This window comes from Tauraco erythrolophus, chromosome 8 (assembly GCF_009769465.1).
Source record: "Tauraco erythrolophus isolate bTauEry1 chromosome 8, bTauEry1.pri, whole genome shotgun sequence".
Lineage (NCBI taxonomy): Eukaryota > Metazoa > Chordata > Aves > Musophagiformes > Musophagidae > Tauraco > Tauraco erythrolophus.
In genome coordinates, this window is record NC_141472.1 from 37,616,100 (window position 1) to 37,638,924 (window position 22,825).

A 22,825-nucleotide genomic window follows, 5' to 3' on the forward strand; every position below is an offset into this window, starting at 1 on the left:
AAATCAAGGTAGGAAGAGTATTTACTGTAGGCTACGTAAAAATATTTTTTTCCTATGCAGGATGTTGATGACTCTTTCGTATTGTGAACCAAATCTCCTTTTGTTGAGATAATAAGTAGTTTTGAGTGGCTGTTAAAAATAATGACTCAGTGGTCACTTAAATTTTTGTCAAGTTTCTGCATTATCAAAGCAGACATCAGAAGTGCTATGGCTTTGTTATAGACTGCGCAAAAAGAAACTGCTATAAGGTTAATGTTTGCTAGGTAGATAGCTTTAAAATTCTGATGTGTTGTTACACAATGTTTATAATCACCAGATTTTTAAACTACCAGATGATATGTATGTGTGTATCTTGTTCATGTGATGTAGTATTTCGTGAAGCTATGGAAACAATGCATAGATGAGAGTATTGATAATGGCCCATGGAAAGTTTCGGTGTGTTTCTCTTGTTTGCTTTGATGTTTTTTATCTGAATTTTACTAGATGCAAGGAGAAACTATAACGGTATGGTAATTTGCCAAGTTAGTTATTCTTTTTTTGGGGGAAGAAAGTGCCTATTGTGTTTGTATTTTTTTGATAACCAAGCCCATTTCATAATCTTTAGTATCTAGGCCCCTAAATGGAATCTTTAATCTGGCCTTGTAACTCTAGGAGTCTGTTCCTACCACCTGCTGTTGAAATTTGTGTGCCTGTTTTAAAGACTTTTTTTCCCTGTTCTTTTCAATAGAAATACTGAAGGAAAAATGTAAACTTACATATTCTAAGAATAAAACCTGAATTCTGCATAAAAATTTGTTAGTTGCTATGTGCAGTTCTGGACAGCTGTTTTCTAGATGAAATGAAGATTTGTGTCTTTTAAGAAAGCTTCTGTTTGAAGGATATCCACTGAAAATAGTCACAGTCAACGCTTCAGTTTATTTACTTAAAATATGGGGGGGGTATCAATCTGACTATTTTGAGGTTTTAGTTTGTTACTGCAACATCTGAGGCTGTGCACTTTATTTGACATTACATGTTTTCTGCGTGTGCTTTATTTGTTACTTATTTTCTGTTAAGTGTTTTGAGTAGCAAGATGATTTTTTTGCCTCATCTGACCTGAAAATATTTATGTACTTACTTCTGTCTTGTTTCTAATATACTAACTAATGCTGAGCTGAAAAGCCTCTCAAAGATACCCTTGGTATCTTTACCTTTTATATTTGATAATATAAAACAAGTTCTTCAGGGTTTTGTTTGTTTGCTTTTGTTTAAAGCAACTTTAAACAACTCAGGCTATACTTATACTTCTATTGTGCTATAAAACCTCTATGACCTTTAGTAAGCATTGATAACAGCATAAAGTGAAAACCAGTTATTTTTTTCACAAACTAATTGTTTTATTTCCCATGGACACAGAAAAACATATTGTGACTCTATTCCATTTTATGGTCTTAACACAAGAAATCTAACTTCAGGGAATTATTTAATAACAGGTGATTCTTCTTCAGTTTTTAAGTGATGTTTTTAACAAGGCAACCGAATATTTCTATTGGATAGTTTAAAAGAGTAGATGCTTCAGTTTTGGATCCTTGATCTGAGTGACTTTATGACTTGAAGGTATTAAATAGATGCACAACAGTATTATACAGTGATGCTGCGTATTGTGCTGTGTGGTATTACAGAGTGTGTTTCATGGAATTGTCGGAGACTTTCTAAATATGTAGTTGAAAAAGAGTGAAAATTTTATGGAAAAAAATAATGCGAGATGACAAAAGGATGATGGGTGAACGTGCAATGTCAACAAAATAAGGATAGAAAGGGAAGAGTTGGGGATTGCTTGGAAAATGAAATGGCGTGAAGCTGGGGGAGGGTGCTGGCGTGGGGACATGAGTACAGAACTGTACGTGCATCTGCTGTAGAGCTCCCAGAGTAGAAACGGCTTAAGAGGCAGGAGGAGTTTTTCTGCTGTCGGTTGGGTTTCTCTGAATGATATAAGCTAAGCCAACAAAACCTTCTGTCAGCATAGTTGTTTCTACAGAGCTTTTGCTGGTGCAGCAATGTTGTGTGAGAAGGGTATTCATTTTTCACTTCCCAAGCTAACAGAACTATGCTAGCAAAAGCTAAAGATACGTCATGTTGTATTTCGTAAGCATTTCTAAATAGTTGTTTCCTCATGCCTTTAGGCAGGCATGTTCTTTGAGGGAGGAGGGGCTTAGCCATTCAACATGGGTATCTTCCACAAACCTAATGCTTTGCTATTTCTGAGGTGTGTCATTTTTGAAAGGTTAGTGCTATGATAGTGTTCAGGCTAAAATGGCTTTTGTCTGCCAATGTGCATTACCCTGTACAGATGCTTGCCAGTGAGACGATATAAAAAATAGGTTTTAGTTAACTGTCTTGAAGTCTCTTTTAGAAATTATTTTCTTTCTCTTTTCTGTCCCTCTTCAGCTAAAAAAAAAAAAAGGTGAGAACACATCCTTATGGAGCTACAACTTCAAATAGTGTATAAACCATGTAAGATTATTTTAGTTACCTTAATGAGAATGGACTAGCCACAGAGTTGTGTTTTCTAACAATATGCATATGCTGGCCAAGTCAGTTTTCATCCAACTCAGACTGTTCAATGCTAGAACTATCATCAGAAACCCTGCATCATCCGTTGAAACGTGAATTGAATGTTCCTGGTCTGTCAAGAGGGCTTCCATTGTTGTTCATGTTGTGTAGTTCCCCTAGTCAAAACATGGATTGTAGTCTTTGTGGTTTTTTTTCTCTTAGGCAGTATCCTAGTACACCAACCCTTTCTGTTTCCTAAAATGGTTAAATTTTCTGCTTTTTTTTTTTTAATTATAAGTTCATATTTTTTTTGGCACCATGGAAAAGGACCTGAAGCCTGCTAGATTTAATACTAAGCTGGAAACACCTTAGCAGAACCGCTTGGTTATGTTACATCATAGCAGGGACTACATCCTGAGGACTGTTTCATTTGCCATGAGGAAACCAAAGTTGTTTGCTTCCTTTGGTGTACTTTGCTCTGATTGTTTGTAACCTAAAAGTCCAAAGTCAAGTTCAAGAAGGGAACTACTAAGAGAGTGTCACTGCTCTGTGGAGAATGGAAAGGCAAACCCTCCTGAAGAGCCAGCGCTCCAGATTACTGTGAAGCAGCAGTGTATAGTGCCCGTGTTTTTTCAGCCTATCAATGTACATTTAAAGTTTTCTAGGACAGAATTTTTGAGTTTATAGATAACAAATGCCAACAACAAACTCCTGCTGATCTCCAGAAGTACTTTAATACTGTAGTTTCCTATCAATATGTAGAATAAAGATTGCTCTAGTCTTGCTGGTTCTTAAATTTCTTATTCTCATATATGCAGCTATGTTCCCAAAGGAGTTATCTTGTTATTTTTTGTCACTGTCAGCTAAGCGTTTCTATTGCATTCAGTAGTGGACTCACAAGAGAAAGTGAGGAAGGGTTAAAAAGCCTTAGATTACGCCTCAGAATTTAAAATACAAAGAAAGGAGAAGGGATAGTTACTAATGATGTCTTGGGTTCTCACATGCCTATTACTGTAAGAGGTGTCCTCTTTAAAAGCCTGTCAACTGTCTTATGAACAATGGTAGTGTCCTAGCTTATAGCCTGACTGTGACAAAGAGGGGCACTATATTGTTTTTTAAAATTGTTTGAGAGATTGTAGTATGCAAAACTTATCAGTAAAGAAAAAGAGATCTTTAAGTATAGTGAACTAAAGACTGAGGGCAAGTTTCAGTTTTTGTTTCTGATATGCAGCATTATTGTCGTGCAAATAATACAGGGCTGGTAACCTGTACCTCTCCAAAGTGTGTATAGATTTGAAGTAGATGTTTCACAGATATGTTCTGGTAAATTTTGCTGCCGTGCAGTGTCTGTTTCTGTCTTTCCTTCCTCTCTCAAAGCTGTTGACTTTGCACCCGAGTCAGTGGATGGGAAGGTGGTATGGTGGTGCCTTGGTCTCACAAGTGACCCCATACTTTGGTGTATGCAGTCAGCGAGGGTCTGTGAGCTTAGACACCAGGCCATGCTGGAGTGTTTAAGGTGTAAACACGTTCCCTTCTGCCAAGTTCTGCTGTCATAGTAGTACCTCTGATAGAGCAACAGGACAGACAAATAAAGAGAACAGATTACTTTTTATTGCCAGTGCAGCAGGGTGAACTAGAGCATACCTATGAGGGCCTTTTATTGGGTTCACAGTTGTGGGATTTTCCTTGTCTGCTGAATTTCCTTTGAAGGTAGTTTTCTCAAGAAACTCTGAAAATGTTTTGTGGTAAATTTGGAGCTATTTCTGTCGAGTTGATTATTATTTTTTTTTTAGTGATGTCTACACTCAGTAGGTAGTAAGACATAACTTGCGTAGACAGTGGGATGCATCCAGTCCTTGATTAATTTTAGAAAAGGTAGAGCAACTGCACATTGTGTTTTTGTATTCAGATTTATCATCACACTCTTTCTTTGAAAATCTGATTACTAAAGAGCTTGCTAAATTGAATCAAAAAGTGTCTTCTGATGCTAATGCAGTAAATAGTGTTCACTTGTTAACTGATTAACGTATAATTTTAAAACCTGTGTAGATGGTGGTATTGAGAAAACCATAAATCTTTAAGTGTATTTAAGTCGATACAGCATGGATTCATTTGTACAACATTTTCCACTACATAAATGTAAAGAAGATTAGGGAATTTTTTGATTCATGCTTCAAAAAAGGGACAAATTTCTTATTTAGATGCTATGTTATTAATAAGTCAGACCTGCACAATATCATAGTTCAGTAGGGAGGCCAGGATTCCTTGCTGTTTGTTAATTGTTTAATGGATCTCAAACTTCAGACAAAAGACGACATGCAGAAAGCACGTGCACAGTGTTACATGTGTGTTGGCTTTTTTGGAAAAAGGCAACAGTTGCCTCTGCATAATTCCAGTTTCTGCCTTATAATTGTACATGCTGCTTTGAATTTTCTTTTAAATGAACGGTGATATTAAGATCAGTTGTTACTTTTTTATAAAAGCTGTGTGGTAGATTTTAAAATTCTTTGAATCCCTGGGCCACAGAGCTAAGGAAAGCACTAATTGAGAGAGGGAGAGTGAAGCTTTGGTTGCAGACCCTGGCTTATGGCTCTCAGAGCATCTGTGAGTGTAGCTTGGTCCGTTTGTGGGCAGAATTGTTGCTCCCTCTGGAATCCTCTCTCACTCTTCAAGTCAGGATTTTTAAGGTTGTGTGAGGTTTTTGCTTTTCCGTCTCCTTTATCACCTGAGGCAGTTTTCTCCAGTCCTTTTCCCGCACCTCCTCTAAGGAAAGTTTCCCAGAAGGGATTAATCTGTTGCAAATATATGTGCCTGTTGGCTTGTCCGTCTTTTGTCTCAGGATTCATCTACAGGCTTTCAGTTAATAGATACTTATTTTTTTCCCCAAAAAAAAAGTATTAATCTGCACCTTCACTTAGCTTTATTTTAATTAGGCTGGTGCTGTTAAGAGTGTCCTTAATTAACTACAGGGGCAGAGCTGATGTGAAAGTCACCACTGTAGAAGGAGGGAGGTACAGCTGTTTCTGTCCCTCGTGTTGCTTACTTCACGCTGGCTAGCGCTCGTACAAACTTCTGTGCACCACCGTACCTCAATAGCCCAGCAAAATCTACCCTAGCAAAAGAGCTTTGTGGTGCTCCGTCGCTTCTTCTTGATTCACACCATGGAAGAGGTCAGCAAATGCCAGAGCTGATGAGAAGGTGCAGGTGGGACCACACTTGAAGAGCATAGGGCAGAGGCTGCAGGGAGAAGCAACAGCAAGACCTCCCTTTTTTGACAGCAGCGAGTCCTCTGTTGATCTAGCTGTCTGAGGCATCGGTCAAACTTGCCAAAATTAATTGTTTCTGACAACTGTGTGTATATAGATAGTGGTCTTGAAGAGCTAAGCAGTAGCTGGATGCAGTAGTTCTCTTTTAGTTATACTCATAGTTTTTGTTAATGTAAGAACGAGATGGTTTTGATGGATATTTTTCTTCTTGAGGTATAAACGTTTTCCTCTTTCATCCTAACAAAGAAATGTATGTAACTTTTTGTGAGTGTTTTTGGTTGGTTGGGAGGGTCAGTGTTTGTTCTAATCACAGGAACCCTGAGGTTATGATGCTAATGTAAATACACTTATCTGTTTAAATGTTACCTAAAATAATTGAGGTGAAAAATAGCTGGGAAAGCTGTCGTTGTGGCAAGGCTTGTATACAAGAGTCTTGAATTTCTTTTTTTTTTTTTTCCCTAGGGAACGTCCTGACCTTTCTCAAAAAAACCCAAACCAAACAAAAAAAAACCCACAAAAAAACCCACAAAAAAAAAACAACAACAAAACAAACAAACAACACCCCTTCCCCCCCCCCCCCCCCCCCCCAAAAAAAAAAAAAAAAACCAACCACCACGAAACAGAAAAAGATGCTTCCACATCCAAGGGAGCCTTGTGTCACCAATATGCACAAAGGTGCTATGTAAGTTATGGTAAGAGGCCAGTATTTGTTGGGGGGGTTTTCATCTCGTGCATCTACTTCTACGACAGAGCTTTGAAATAACAGGGATCCTATACAAAGCTCAGGTCTCCCAAAGGAGAAACAGGTGAATTTGTAGAGTCCTCTTAGTAGACAGTACAGCTTCTGATGAGGACAATGCTAGTCTAGACTTTTTGTAGTAAAGGCAATTATTTAGTGCAAAGTATCTTTTATGCCTTTTTCCCCCTTCCTGATACTTCCTCTCTAGGGAAGATTATCCTTATAATCCTGCTTCAAAGAGAAGTAAGTAAACTCAATATTGATTCTTCTCAGTTTAATGGAATACAGTATAAATAGTGTAGAAAATAACCTACCATTGTGATTATTTTGGGCATGTGTACATGCATAAAGAGATCTTTCTTTTAAGGTGGGGAATACCACCTCTGTGACTCCAAGCTAGGAGAATTAAGAAATAAAATGTAGCAACAGCAAACAAATAGCAAAAATATGTAATTGTAGATATTTATTAGAGTTGAGAACAGACTACATTAATCTACCTCTTTTTTTTTGAGCACATTCCCAGCCTCTTCACTTAATTTGATCATGAAGATGGTTCTCATAGATGTGAATGGAGGATTCCTGATTGCTGGTCAGAAATCTTCTCTATTACACTCTGTGTTCACCTTCCCTAGGACTGATTTTCTGAAACGCATGAAAGACTTTGGAAGTACAGAGCGTTTTGGAAATGCTTCCAGGACATGTAGAGGTACTAGAGAGAATCAGTTTCTGTCTGTATCTCTTCTCGCATTTAGCATATGGAAATTATATAACAAATGTGTAAAAAAAAAAAAAAAAAAAAAAAAAAAACAAAAAAAAAAAAACCAAAAAAAAAAAAAAAAACCCACAAATTTTTTAGATGCATGTAAAAAGCTGGAGCAAATACCAGGCTTTCTTACTACTTGTCTCTGTGCCTTAATATTTATTTCCCCCTGCTCCAACTGCTTCTTGGTCCTGTACCTCACCTGTCTTTCCTGTGGTTGCTGGCCTTCTGGTGCTGGGATGGACAACTCAACTACTGCTGCTTCCCCCTTAAAATTTTAATACATCGATTGGTTTTGCTTTCTTTTCTTTAAGATCTACCATAGATAAACAGTACAGAAAGTATGGCTTTCTGTAGAGAAGTACAGCTTTACGTGTACCTAGAACACATATTGAGAGCTAAGACATGGTGCTGCATACAGTGGAGATTTCTGAATGGCTTGCAACGAGCCTTTCTGGGAGTTTAGCACTGACTGATTGTGACCGTCAGGGAGTAAACTACTTACAATCATAGTAAAAATGAGGTAGGTGGATGTTGTCCACAACAAGGGATACTCTTTAGACCTGTGCAAGGACTCTGCTGAAATATCTGGTGAACAGAAGCCTGTTCAAGAGAGGAATTTTCGTTTTCCTTTCCCCTGGCAGTGTGTCCGCTTTGTGTGTTGAAGGTAGATTTTTCACATGTCTACCTTCTAATCCAATTGCCTGCCCTGAATTTGATTGACACTAGTTATTTTGACAGCTATTCCTGGGGTCTTTTTAACAGCAATGATATCAATAGTAGCCTTAACAAACAAGTGAAAAAAAAATCACCACCTCTCTTTTACCTTCTTTATAAAAGCAAAAGATTTAATTTCTTTTGACACGGGCAGAGCAAAGCTTCCTACCTCCATCCACATTGCTAGCAAGAAGGAGACGATGCCTATTAGAGAAATTGGATTAAGTTGAGTAGATCCTGTTCCCAGAAATATCCTCACTCATTACAAGTCAATTCAGCAGGTTTGCATATGATGATTTTCAAGTCAGAACCTGAAACAAAGAACCCAGTGGTTTTCCATGTATCACGATTCAGGAGGCTTCTGTCATAACACTCAGCAATGGCTTTGCTTGATGCCTTCCTTTTTTATCAGTTGTCCTCTAGGTTATGCAAAAGAAAGCCATGAGAGTGCAGCATTGGGAGTTTTTGTGATCATCTGACTGAAAAGCATATGCCTGTGTAGTACTAGACTTCTATCTTGCAGCTGGTAGTAACAATTTTCGCTCTAAAAAGCAAGACATTCAGAATAGTTGCCTAGACAAAGTGAGTGGCACTTTTCAGGAAGAAAATTAATAGAATTTAGGATGAATGGTGGTGGTATAGTGTTACCAGTATGATGAAGGGGAAGAGCATACGTTTCAACAGTAGCTGTTTAGATGGGGACAGACATCCTGAAGGTTAAAGAAGGTAAATATGCCACGTTATCCTCCACTCTTACATACAAGTCCTTGTACTTCCTGCCTATTAAAGTAAGGGCCTACTGTTGTCACCTATAAAAGAAACTAAAGTTGGAAGAGTTTTTCCATGAGACCTGTTGCTAGCTGTTAGAATTTTTAAGTGCAAAACCAGGTGATGTTCTACCCCTACTACTCAGTCCTTTCACCTGTTAGGAAAATTTTAGGGCAGAGGTATCATGTCTCTTTTATTAAAATCTGTTCATGTCTATTGGCCTGTGTTGCCGTCCAGTCTGTGGCCACTCCACTGTTGGGATTTGGTGTAAATCAGCTTAATCAGTTTGCTTACTAGAACCTGTTTTCTCTCTAAACAGTAGAACGACTCCTAAGGTTTGCCTTCTTTCATTGTTCTTTTTCCTGTCCTGCATGGGACACAAGAAATTAGCATCCAAATATATGGGCAGGTGAAGGAGGTGGGATGCGTAAGGATGGACTGATCTGTCCCCACCCTCCGTCTGCAGCACATAAAATTAAGTCTCTTTTTCCAATCTGTGCGAGTTTAGAAACTAGAACCGAGTTATCTCAGCTATAAAAATTGTCTGAATTAAAGGAAACTTAAGGGATGGAATGTTATCCAAGTACTAGTAACTCACTATTGTGGCTCACAAAGACAAGTTTGCGTTACCAATTTCAATGAATCTATGGCTGTTACTACTTAAAAAAAAATTTTTTTTTTAGGTAAGCAAAAATTCATTTTTGCTTTCTATTATGTGTGTTTTGCTGTTAATCTGAAGCACAGGGTTTGTCATTTACCTGTGGGTGTGCATGTAGTGATTCCGCTTGACTCAAAATAGCTACGTTCTATGAAACCAAAAAATAGATATTTTTTGTGTGAATTGGAACTACACAGCTTTTCCTTGATTCTGTCCCTTTTACTGTAGGTTATGTAGCACAAAATCTTCAGGCTTTAATCTATCTTCAGGTGAAAAATCTGTTCATGACAAGTTATAAGCTGATTTTCAGTTAAGTTCTAGAAAGTATAAGGACTTTTTTCTTGTTCATCAGTTTTCTGAAATGGCATAGGCAAGCAAATATGTTTGCAGCATGAGTTTTGCTAACTGATTATGCTGATATCCGTTTTTTAAAAATGGTGTTGCAAAGGGTCAGGAGCTCTTAGTGAATTTGGTGGAATTAAAGAAAAAACTTCAAGATATTGATTACAGTTACTACATTTATGACTTCTGTAGGGAGTAGCAATTAAATTACACTGAATTTCCAAGATTATATTTGCAAATAGATATAAATGCTATTTTTCCTGTCTTCAGCCTGTAATATTTTTTAACATTTCTCTAAATACAGTACAAATCATATGCCAGTCAACAAAAACAAACAGCGTTTCTTCAAGTCTTGTTTACTGTAAAGGTTGTTAATCTGAGCTGCTTCGTGAGTCTAATCGCCATCTGGATTGTCTGGGAAAAACTTAACAACGAAATAGTACTGCATATCCTTTGCTGCATTTCTGCACCTTTTTGTTTCCGATTTCTTCTTTCCTCTGTGATCCTTTCCCCGCCATTGGATTTCAGTGAGTAGGTTCTGTTACAGGCCTGAATCACAGCCCATCTTTTTATCTTTCTTTTCCGTACTTCTTTGCAGTCAGATTTAGTAAGTGAAAATGTCTATAGCGTCTCATATCTCTTATCAAACTGTATGTTTCTTCAACTCTAAAAAAGTGATTAGAGCCAGACTTTCATCCCACCTGGAAGTCTGTGGGCCACTGTGGCGCTGTTTCACGCCATTGCAATCTTCTCAGTTGTACCCAGAGTAGTTCAGCATGATGAGGTGTTCTCCTCTGGTTTGTGGCTATTTATGATGAATGAAGGTATCTTAGCACTTAAGGAGGACATGTTAAATGCTCCATGCTGTTTAAATGATAATTTAAAATTATTCTTACCTAAATCTCTTTTGCAGAGTTTCTTTAGGAGAGAGGGGGAGGTACATTAGTCTTCATCCTCTATGTGCATGTATCTTCTGAAGTGTTGCTTTCTGCTGTTTTTACAGTAGTTGTTTTCCAGGAAATGATCAAGAGATTGCAGTATCTTTATGTGTATACAAAACAATTTGAACACAAGCTGATGATACTGTTGTGGAATGTAAAGAATATAAAGTATTTGTTTTCTGTTTCGTTTTAAGTCCTACTTCCCATCTTCAGTTCTGCAGGTTTTTCTTGAAACAGGATATGCCTTTTCTCTTGTGTACAGTCAGTGTTATAGTTAGCTAGTTTTCTGTTAATTTTATATTAAACTCTTTGTTGAATTATTACATTGGCAAAACATTAAAACTGTTAAAAGTCTGGGCCCTGTCACAGCCTGGCCTTGTAATTTTGGTATTGTGTTCTACTGATCTCATACTGCAGAACGCTTAAATGCTTTCAAATTCTTTCAGCTAAGATGCAACCTGTTGGAGACACTAAGATCTTGCACAATTTGTTTTTCCATCCTTTTTTCTCCTGCATGTAGTGCAATTCTTTGTTTTGAAAGAGAAGAATCCAATGCAGGTTCTTCACCTACATTTATTAAAATCGTGTTTGTGATCATGGTGTAAATGTCAGTTGTTAATCTCACTTCAGACAATTCTGACGTTTTTCACTTGTTTGTTTGTTTTCCTGAAACAATTCTAATGATCATGTTACTCACATGGAAATCAAATAGCTCAACTGAGGTGACAGAAGGTGTTCTTGATGTTTATTATCATTTGTGCTGGTTTTAATAAGCTAGTCATGAGAAAACTGTTTGGGGAAGGCAATACAGAGATCCTTTTCAGCTATTTTATTTTAGTGTATCTTTCACGGATTCGAAAGATAGTTATTTGTATTCTCTGCTTTAGGATATTTTTGCTATGTTCATAGGTTACGTTTCGTTTGCTATCGGATATCTGTTATTGCCTACCGCTTCAAATGAATGCTTCTTTGTGGGTGGTGATATTGCTTACTTCTCAGAAAAGCAAATCTGAAAAATAGGGACGATGGAACCTTGTCAGTTTTGTAGAAATTTGTAAATCCTCATTCAAGGGCAATTTGTTGAATAGAATAAAAGTATCTTCTGTAATTCAAGTTGCCTAAATTATGGATTATGTGTTGTGCTTGTAGATCATTAACTATGACAAAGAGAAAAATGCTGTTATGCTAACAGGGATTTGTGAGCTTTCATGGCCTATTACACCCTCACACCTGCTGGGCTGCTTGTTTTTAAACTGTCTTTTCAGACTTTTCTGGAAGATACTCTTTCTATAAACAAGCAGGTTGTACTAGGAATGCCAGCGAAATGTTTATTATGACTACTTGTTGACTTTTTAATACAGAAGTATCTTGGAAGTATAATGAACAACACTATTACTGTTACATAAAGCAAGTAGAATGAATAGATGTGACACGCTGTTTTCTTCTGTGCTTTTTTTTCTTGGAATGACTATTTAAGTTTTTGGATGTCGTCATATTCCCTCTCCCCTCCTACCCCAAATAAAAGTATCATGTATTTCCTGTGTTGATTTTTAGGCATTCAAAAGGGATGTTCTTGCTGATTCAAGACAACGTAGTTCTGTCCAGAACTCTACACTGGGGATAAGGACATGGGACTCCTCCTGCCGGCTTCCAGATGGTTCATTACAACTGACATCTTGGTTGACAACTGTGAAAAGGAACTTTGGATTATTTTATTTTATTTTTGTGGGAGACCACAATCCCCAAACTGTAGGACATATCAGGTACTAAATCAGATACTTGCTTAGACTTTCCCATAATGTTATTTGATTATTATTTGTTTTCTGTTAAGGACTTTAGGCATGCAGATCTTATTCTTTGTTTCTTTTAAGAGATGGAAAATTTTGGGATTTACATCTTGCACTGCGGCTGAGTAATGACAAGAAGCTGTATTTCTTAGTGAAAATTGAGGTGGCTCTGTTATAGCATTAATCATTAGAGTTATCTTTATATACTATTTTAAATTATTATTATTAATTATAGTTACCAATAATGGTTTTTATTATCCTAATTACCAAAGCTGTCTCTTTCTTTTTTATTGCTTTTGAGAGTGCTTAATTTTATTAAGACTAGTTTTGCTACATTTAGTAGGTAAGATAGTTCTTGCGTTCAGAACTTGTCCAGTTGTTACCTGACAACTAGGAAACTTAAGAGTTTTAATGAAATTTATGAATGTTTGCAAACTTGGTACATTATGATTGATCTACTTACTTTCAACCCTTTTAAAATAAATCTGCATGTAATTCTCATTTCCTTTCGAATGAGAAAAGCTTCCCTTGCTTCTGTTGGAAGCTAATTTGACTTGGAGTACCTGAATGCTCAGGTGTTCACTTTAAAATACAGAAGGGAAAATCTGCAAGTGTTATCCTATAGTGTAGCTCTTAGTTCTTGTTTGTATAGGTGTCTGTTATTATAAGCCTCTTGATGAAAGTGGTTAAAAAGAAAATGATCACTCTCTCCCTCTGATATAAGACAGGGAAAAAAAGTCGTAACAGGAGAGAGAATCCTTTTTGCAGTAAAATCATGTTTGTTTTGAGTAGCTGTTTAGGTATATAATTTTTAAAAAATAATTTAAAATTACTCAGTGATCCACTTTTTCTGTCCTAAAGGTTCCATATTTCTTGTAGAATTTTAAAATAACCTTTTCTGATGAGGATGTCTGATATTCTTACTGTAAAAGATGAAGCTGATACAATGAAGGGTTCAGAAGCTGAATTTAAAGATACAGACCCGGTTGAAAACTTTATAAAATCAGGAAGTCAGGAGCAAATTCAAGCAGAAAAGGATGAAAACTGTCCTGATAGCAAAAACAGTATGCCGGTAAGAAGCTTTTAACTTTATTTTCACCAGTATGTCATGATAAATTAATCTGTCTTGTTCTTCTCCCTTCCTCATGATCCTCTTACACATTTCTTTGGTACAGATCAGGAAAACTTGATGGGTGTTAGGGAAGCAAGTAGGATGGTTATTGCTTCCTCTCTCCTCCTTTAACCCACTTCTCTGTTTATAGTCATTAAGTATGTGAGTCAGTAATTTTTAATCGCTTGAAGTAGATGAGCGATTTTCATAGGAACCAGACAATTGGTCCATATTTGTGTTTTCCTGAGTGCACATGTGAAGCTGAATCTTTTCCTGGTAGCAGAACAAGGGAAAAACTGGACACTCAAGCTGTCTTTTGCTGTTGCTGAATCCTGACTAAGTTTCAGAGACTGGGCTGTGTTAAGAATACATTATACAGTAATCGTGTGGTCTGATCACAACACTGCAATGTTGAGTGCTGCTTGTGTGAACAAAGCACTGCAGCACAGCTCAGCGTGTCTGCCTTGAGTAGAGGCGACCAATATAGGGCTCTTGCGTTATGCACGGCTCACAGGTGGCTCAGGTGTAACTTTTACAGCAGAGCTGTACAGCATAAGGCCAAAGTAATCGGATGGAGGTAATCCAAATCCCCAGATGTCAGAGGAATCAAGTCAGCAGAGCTCCTGAGGCCAGTAGGTCTGGGTCTTGCCCTTGCCACCAGCAGAAGGTCCAGCTTCTTTGTCCCTACATCAGCGGTGGAGTGAACTGGTGAGCTGTCATCCCATCCTGGCTGCTAGCCAGTACTGCCCGTGCCTTCCCTTTTCCTCCATTCTTCACTGTTTGACAGTTTTGATACGTGGTTTATTAGGTAGGAAAGCTTAGGCAGTCCTCATGCATATGCTGAAGAGCTGATGCCTATAAATGAATGGCCTTGGCAAGGTGGGAGATGTACCTATCAAGAGATTGTGGCATCAAATTTCAAGTGAGAAAGAGAGAAGGGAAATAGCATGAAAATATCTTTTGTTAAAGGAGAACACACCAATAAGGATGGGTTAAGAATTTATGGCAGCAGATTTAATACCTCTGAGGTTTAGTGCAGTTAGTGTCAATGCTCAAGAGTCCTCAAAGATGGGTCTCTCTCACATGGGACAAACTAGCTAACTCCTGGCTGAGGCTGCCGACTTGGTCACTGAAGACTGTGTCCTAGATGAGGTGAGGAGTCAAGGAAAGCAACTGAAATTTTCTGGCACAACCTAGAAAAGCAGGGCAAATTTCGAAGAGAAAACACAGGATCTTGTGTTTGGCAAACACTAGTTTTCTATAGGAATTTTGTGTCTGTGGGTTAGTAATAAACAATTTTCTGATAAAAATCGTGATTGCGATGTGGGATATGGCAGTATTCTCTTGTGGGTTGCAAAAACAGGACAGTAGCTTATTAGATTCATGTTATTGAGAATGGAGTAAAAGATTCTTTGGGGAGTAGTTTTGTTCAAGACTAACAATTCAGTATTCCACTGAGTGAAGTAAACTGTCTGCCATGTTAGATTGCTTCCAAATAAATCTTGTAGACCACTATAATAACAATACAGTTTTACACTTCAGTATCTGCTGGCTTTATTAAGGCTGGCATCAGTGAAAATAGATAATTTTATTGGAAAAATAAATCCTTAAAATGAAATACTTCTCCATAATATATGAGAAATAACTGCTACTGAAAAGCTGGTAGATGTTATAGCTGAGTGGTTTTTTTCTTTACTCAATGGAATATCCTGGTAGTAAGCCTTAAAAACTAATTCAAGGTTTGTTTATTTTCATACAGTTCAGTAACTTGGAAAAATCTCATTCACATGTTCTCATTCAACAAATCTCATTGAATAAATTGTAGTGTGGAAACTTGTGAGACTCGAGTGGTAAATCTGCCTTCCTGCAGCGGGTGTTGCTGTGTAGTCAGACCTAGTCGAGAGAAATGAATCTGTTGGTGCTGTCAGTGGCTGTGGGATTTGGCAGGGGTTGGTTGCTTAGTTTTGCTCTTACACAGGAGTAATAGCTGGTGGCTGAAATAATTATCCAGCACACGCACGATGACCTGAATAGCTGTGTCATGGAGGCTGTTTGATGGAGACAGCTTTACTGTTGTCTTCATTTGGTGTTGATGTGAGTGTTATGTCCAGGAGTCTCCCTCAGAATCAGAACATTTTACATGAGTGGTGTGACTAAAAACTGAGTTTGTAGGCTGAGGATGTTGTTTTCCAGAGTGGTAGGAAGGTGATTGATTACAAAGTGGAACCTTGATAACATAATCCCTTTGCAACAGTTGAAGTCAGGAAAGGTGAATGTCATTTGTACTGTGGTAGCTGCTAGTGCAAATATACATTGTATATTTGAGGGTTTTTCATTGAAAGCATGTCTTATGCTAAAATACGAAACAAGAATTTTGACCTTTCCATAGCAAACAAAACTTCTGGGAATGGTGGAGTAGTCAGCAAGCTTTTAATGAATGGATGATTAAATAGTTTGACCGGTGAAATTTCACCAGATGTACTACTTTTCATTAAGTGCAGATTGAATGTTACTGCAGTGGTACAAAAAAAAGAGCAAAGGATTTGCTGAGAAATGCTAGATAAGATTATCAGAAGTTTATTGGAATTTGTTGTGTTCTTTTGTTTACTAATTGAGTAATCAGAGGATGGGTTGAGGAGTGGGAGTTGTATAGGGTTTGGTTTTGGCTTTCCTAGCTAGTAGGGGTTTTGGCTTTCCTAGCTAGTAGCTAATTGCTTAAAAGATTTCACACCAAATGGCAAACTGAGCACAGTTATCACTTGATTCTAAGTTGCTGTTTAACTTCTTTACAGCCAAGTGAGGAATAGGCTATGATCTTTCGTCTCTCTAAACCTATCGTGGTTGAATTCAGGTGTGTTTCTGGATCTTGACAGTTCCAGAAACTGGTGATTATATTTTGAAATGTAACTTTGGCTCTAAATTCCAGATGATTTTGAGATATTGTGCATTAGTAACCTATTTGCTGTTGTGTGCATTGTTAGAGATATGATGTGAATGAGAAAACTGTCTTATTAGAGTACATGGCTAGCACTCCCAATTTCTTTAAGCAGTGCAAGAGTAGTATAATTGATATAGAGATTATTAGGGAAGATTTTTGAATTGTTGTATTTTGAAGTGACCATCATGCAACACTTAATTGGAACTGGAAATAAGAGGCACTCATGTGAAAAGTACTTTTACAGAAGAAATGTCAGTACTGTGCTAGTTCTTGTGATCAAAAAGATTTTAGTTCACCAGCCATTGCTGTCTCTGTCCTGTTAATCTTATCCAGATCAGGTGACAACATACTAATTCTGAATTAGCTAGAAAACGGGATCTGAAGTTTGCCTTTGTCACTGGGTGGTGGGACAGGCAATACTTCATCCACTATAAGCACTATTACAGAGTTAATGTGTTAGGAAATATTGACTAAAAACTAAATAAACAGCCTAGATTTGTCTTATAGGATAGTGCATTTTATTCACAATTAGGAAGATTTTTATTTTTCTAAAAAAAAATACCAACAGAAAAAACACAAAACCCACATTTGAAGTCTTCATAACAATTTACTTTGGTTTATGTATAATCCAGAAAAGGAGGTTTGTTCTTACTCTCCAATCCATGCATTATGGGGATTGAGAGGAAGAAAGTTAGTCTTACTGTCATCTCTGCACTGCAAAATAACCATTAATAAATAGACATAAGATCCTTGATGGGATGATGATTGCCAAGGCAGTAAAAGACTGAGAGAAAACAAGCTGCATGTCACTATGTATCAGGAAAAGCACTTGCAAGCTGTGGAGAGTAAAACTGAAATACCACCAACAAAAGAAACCTTGTGAAAGGATGGAGGCTGGTGCACAAATGCAGGAGTTGTATGCACCCACCATACGATATGGGCAAGGCAAATGTTGTATTAACTGAGTATCATTCTGTTTTGGATTTATGCTTATTAAGCAGATATTGCTGTCCATGGGAGGAATTAGATTAATTGTTTTACTTAGCAACTAGACATATCTCTTTCTACAAGTCTCTTCCCTCCTTACAAGCACAAACCTTTGTGTTCTCTCTGTTCCACAACTTGAGTTCTTTGAAGCCTTTCTTTCCCTCCTTCCCAGCTGTTCTGGTCTTGTCAGGATTTACCTGTCATTGTTTCCAAAATATGTGACTTAATACTATTTAATGGATAAATGATCAGGCAGATTCTGTTTGGTTACTTGTGAACTGTTGAAAATGTCTCTGTGTCCAATGGTGAACCTATTTTTCCATTGGTCATCCTCTACTGTGTCATGGAAAATTGATGTCACTACTCATGAATACAGGACAGCAAGTAACCATAGACCATACTGTTCTTTGTTTCAGAGCTATCTGTGATTGTTAGGACTAGCCCTTAAATGGATTTAAAACTGAGTCCTAATTTAGAAGAAAGGTGAAAAACTATGTCCTTAGAACTCTCTCTGTTCAGGTCTGTCATGTCATGCCTGTCCTCTGAAATGTCCAAATGGTGCTTCAGAAATACATATTGTACCTTCCCACAAAACTTTTCACACTTCCAAGTTTGCCATCTTGTGCCCGACCTGTTTTTATCCAACTCGTTTAGACAGAATAGTGATGATAGAGGAAGGCGTCTAACAGCTCCAGATCTTTACTGTGTATTTTATATACGTGATCTGTGGAGTTAATTAGGAAAAAACTAAAATAAACAAATACTCATACTGAAAGCCTGGATATATATGATCATTATATGTGTTTGGTAAATTCTATCTTAATTCCCTTTTTATTTGGTAGTTGGAAATGAAGCGTGCTATAGTTGGTCTTAAAAGTTGTATGTTTTGTGTTGGTTGTTTTTTTTAAAGACAAAACCCTAATTGTTATTTTCATTATGCAGTTGTTTGGAATACTTGCTTCTAAATGCTGTCTTGAAATCATGCCCGTAATGACTTTAAATGGGGTATACATTTATTTTTAATCTTGCTTTCATTAACACAGTGTTTTCTCAAGTCAGTAAAAGTCTTTGAGAGCTGCAAATATCAAGAAATTGCTCAATTTTCACTCACTAAGGATTACATATTCTAAAGTAGCTATAAATTGTTTTTCACAAATGGGAAACATAGAGATGCTCTGTAGGAGTGGAACTTTAGTAAATGCAGAGAAATTAGAACAGAAATGAAACTCACAGACCTGAAAAGAGAGAAAAAAGTGCATTAACAGCTACAACATGCATTGACTACCTATTGTCCTGGAATTCAGTGGAGATGTACTTATCCACAGTCGGTGTGCTTTTGCCTGAGGAAGGAATGGTGCCCAATTATCTTCAAGTTTTGTGCTTGCGGTTACTGTTGGTATCACAGGACTTTGACTTTTGTATTTCCAGGTGCAGACCTTACATCATGGGTCTCTTCTCACATTACTTGTCTCTGCAGTCCAGCCATACCAGTTTTATTCCAGTGCTGCTTACCTGTCAAATGTGTGGTGGTTTTTCCTCACAGTTACAGCTGGATGTGTGGGCTTATTTTTCAGGTTTTGACATCCTTGAAGTTATGCAGGAAAGCACACTTATCAAAGGATTGGTTTACAAGGCAGTTGTTTTTAGATAACAAGTCTTAATATGATGGGTGGGATGATACTTGTCTTGTGTAACTTGGAGGTTTGAGTCATTTCAGACGAGAGAATCTCCTTCCTACAGTGGCCCCCCAGCTCTCCCCAATGGTATTGGTATTGGTTTGATCCCTAAAAATTGTCAGGTGTTCATGAAACTGGGCACCATGATATTCAAATATCTTGGTTTAATACCCTGAATATCCTATATTGCTTTGATAGACTTATTCCTTCTAGGTTGCAAACACCTGTCTTTAAAAACCCAAATCTTTAAATGCAGTGGTGGTGTTTAATCCCGGCCGGCAGCTAAGCACCACGCAGCCACTCAGTCCCTCCTCGAGGGCAGGGGGGAGAGAATCAGATGAGTAAAAGTGAGAAAACTCATGGGGTGAGGTAAAGACAGGTTAACAGGTAAAGCAAAAGCTGCACACGCAAGCAAAGCAAATCAAGGAGTTCATTCACCACTTCCCATCGGCACGCACGTGTTCAGCCATCTCCAGGAAAGCAGGGCTCCATCAGGCGTAATGGTTACTTGGGAAATGTCCGAGTGTCCCCCCCTTCCTCCTCCTTCCCCAGCTTTATATGCTTAGCATGACCTCGTATGCTATGGAATATCCCTTAGGTCAGTTGGGATCAGCTGTCTTGGCTATGCTCCTTCTCATCTTCTTTTGCACCTGGTAGAGCATGGGAAGCTGAAAGTCCTAGACTGCTTAGTAACAACTGAAAACATTGGGGTAGTATCAGTATTTTTCTCATACTAAATCCAAAAACATAGCACTGTACCAGCTACTGTGAAGAAAATTGACTCTATCCCAGCCAAAACCAGCACATGCAGCATAACTGACAGTGTCAGTTGCGTTGGCTTTCCAACCTGGAAACACAAGTGTAATTCTGCAAGCAAAATGGAAGATGAGATACAACACACACAAAACACTTAAAGGAATGTACCGCCAAACTTGTCCTATTGTGATTGACATCCAAAAACCACATTAATTTTAAACATTCTTACAAAGAATTCAGGTTTGATACTAGATCATTTCAATATCACAAATTTTGAGGCATTTGTTTCACTTTATCTAGCATGAACAAACATACGTAAGTTTTGATTGCAATGAGTTCCTGAGACTTTACTGAGGTAAGGTGAGGAGAAAATACGTGCTTCGTACGGATCTTAATTAAATTTGATTATGATATGGTTCCTGCTTCCCAGCAACAAGCTCTTCTTTGTTGTTTTTTTCTTTTTTTAAATCACTCTTAAAAATAATTGAAATATGTATGTCTTAACTAATTAGTGAGCAGTAACTTGTGTAAAGATTTGGTTAACAGTATTAGAAATTGTTTGGCTAGTTTAAAATGTCTTAAGTCCTGTGTAACTAAGTTGATCATCTCTCTCCCTGCCACCTTCTCCCACCCCTCTCAGCCCCCAGTGGTGGGTCTGGAGCGTTTGCTTCCATATACTCTCTTCAATTATACTGGCTTCAAAGCTTCCAAAGTTCTGCAAAAGGTAAACAATTGCCCAAGTGTAGATTCTTTGCCTCTTGTTTTGGCAGTGAACTCGGTACTCCACTGGTAGTGCTGATTTGATTTTAAGTCTACACTACTTGATTTGAATCCACCTAAGATAGTTGATGCTGAAGTAATTGATAGGAGGCTGGGAATACATCCAGTTCTTGGAAGTTCAGTAGCTTGGTATAATAGAAACTTTGCCAGGGATATGCAGAGTACTAGCTTTTGATATGCAATGTATGCTGTCAGCATAGCTGATTGAAAGAAGAAAATATTTTGCAGGTAACAGCAAAACTGGAAGTCTGTATTGTGCTAGGTATGAGAACATTTGAACTGTCTTTGCTGCTCAAAATCTCAGCAAGCTTCCTTTAAAAAACTGATCATGTTAGTTTTCAGTGCTGCTATTTAAAATACTGTTATATAGTGAAATGAGCTTAAATGAGTTCCCCTTCTGCTCCTGTTCAGCTATACTGGAACAACATTCAAAAAAGACATTTGGGACTTGAGGAGAATGAGAGAAATAATGGTAGGACCCTTTAGTGTAGATTAGGTGTTCTTTTTAGCAACATGTATGTCCTGCTAAGGACATGAAGGCACTGGGTAGGTATCTGCTTCTATGAGCCTAGGGCGAGGAGGGTTGTCTTCATGTAGTTTTCAAATGGAGTTTTTGTTTAGTTTCCTTCTGATAGAGGGCATTTTTCACAAAGGAGGAAATGTTGTCCGTTAAACAACATTTGAAATTATATTACCCATGTTACTTTTTCCTTAGAAATATTAGGCCTGTGCCCAGTAAAACTGTTTCTCTTAAAGGCTTGTCTATTCATCAGTTTTAGTTCTGCAGTGAAACCAATACTTACATTACGTTACACCACTGTAGGTGCATCTATTTCTGTGTAACTGTCACAGAGGGTTTGGTTAGTCTTAACTATGCAGCTAAAAAATTGTTCAACACTTGTGTTGATTCAAATGTACCTTTCAGTTATGCATGCTGTTGTAAAATTCTGGTAATGCTTTGTTTTAAAAATAAATAGTGGTAATAGAAGAAGGGATTTGGGAGGAGAAAGAGCAAATTAATGCACCATAAGTTACTAAAATGGCTCTGGGAAGAGAAAGAGCATATTAATGCATAGTAAGTTACTAAATTAAAGAAAAAAAAAAAATTGACCAGTAGCCCCTTTTAAAGTCTGCTTTCATAGGTCCTAAGATGAAAGAAAAAACCCATATATTTTAACCTGCTTATGATAGGTCATTGTCTGTTCCCCTGGTAGAGGCAATGCTTCCCTCGCTCCCCATACCATTTTTCCAGGTAGATTTCAGGAATAGGAAGAAAATTTATAAAAACTGTGTCATGTTGCCAAGGAAATTAGGACAGTATAATTCAAAATGTAGGAGCTGGCTGAGAGAGGAAAATGCTTGGATCTCACTGAACAAAAATAATACTTGCTTCCTGTTAAATTCCTGTAATATCTATTGTTAATAAATGAAGAAGAGAAATCAAGGACAAACATGATGAAATTGGGAGAGCATATAATGCTTCAGCCAAAAGCACCTGCTGTTCCTTTCACAGATTTTACCATCGTGTCAGTAATAACTGTTAAAGCTTTCTCTTGTATAGAATTTTGCTTTAATAAAATTGTACTACTGAGTTTAATATAAACCTTTTCTGTTGTGCCTGTCATTCAGCGGCCAGTGCAGTCTTTTGGACAGACAGCAAAAAGGTCGAAGGTACGGTAGACTTGTGTGCTGGCATGCTAAGGAAGCCCCTCGTGCTTGATGAAGCTTTGTTACTTTGTGAACAGTGCCTTTAGTTTTATTTTTTGGCATCGAAGCTTTGTTTTATTCTGTTGGATTTTTGTCTTGCCTAGTTGTCTGCTTTTGTGGTTTGCCTTTATATTTTTGGTGGCTTTTTATTGTTGTGGAGAGAAACACTTTCCCAAAGATTTTATTTACTTTTCATTAGATGTGCTCTATTGTGCTGACAGTGCCTTCAAAAGCTGCAATTGCTTGGGTATTTTCTTCCTAAAGGAAATTATTTATTCTATTGAAAATACTAAAAATGCAGTTTTCAGCCATTTTGTTTTACATAAAATGAATGGGAAAATAACGGCTTATGGTATATTT

The 22,825-nt window shown here is 37.5% G+C and overlaps 1 protein-coding gene across 3 annotated transcripts in view; it reads left to right on the forward strand.

Annotated features, from left to right (window-relative positions):
* The first annotated feature begins 12,448 nt into the window (after window positions 1–12,448).
* R3HDM1 (R3H domain containing 1) overlaps window positions 12,449–22,825 on the forward strand; it is a 58,057-nt gene continuing 47,680 nt past the window's right edge. For 2 of the 3 annotated variants that reach the window (XM_086615486.1, XM_086615487.1), the window contains exons 1-3: window positions 12,449–12,486; window positions 13,372–13,582; window positions 22,388–22,429. In XM_086615486.1, coding sequence (XP_086471612.1) covers window positions 13,412–13,582; window positions 22,388–22,429 — 213 coding nt within the window. In that variant the 5' untranslated portion in view covers window positions 12,449–12,486; window positions 13,372–13,411. The remainder of the gene's footprint in view (window positions 12,487–13,371; window positions 13,583–22,387; window positions 22,430–22,825) is intronic. The other variant, XM_086615488.1, reaches the window with a different exon arrangement.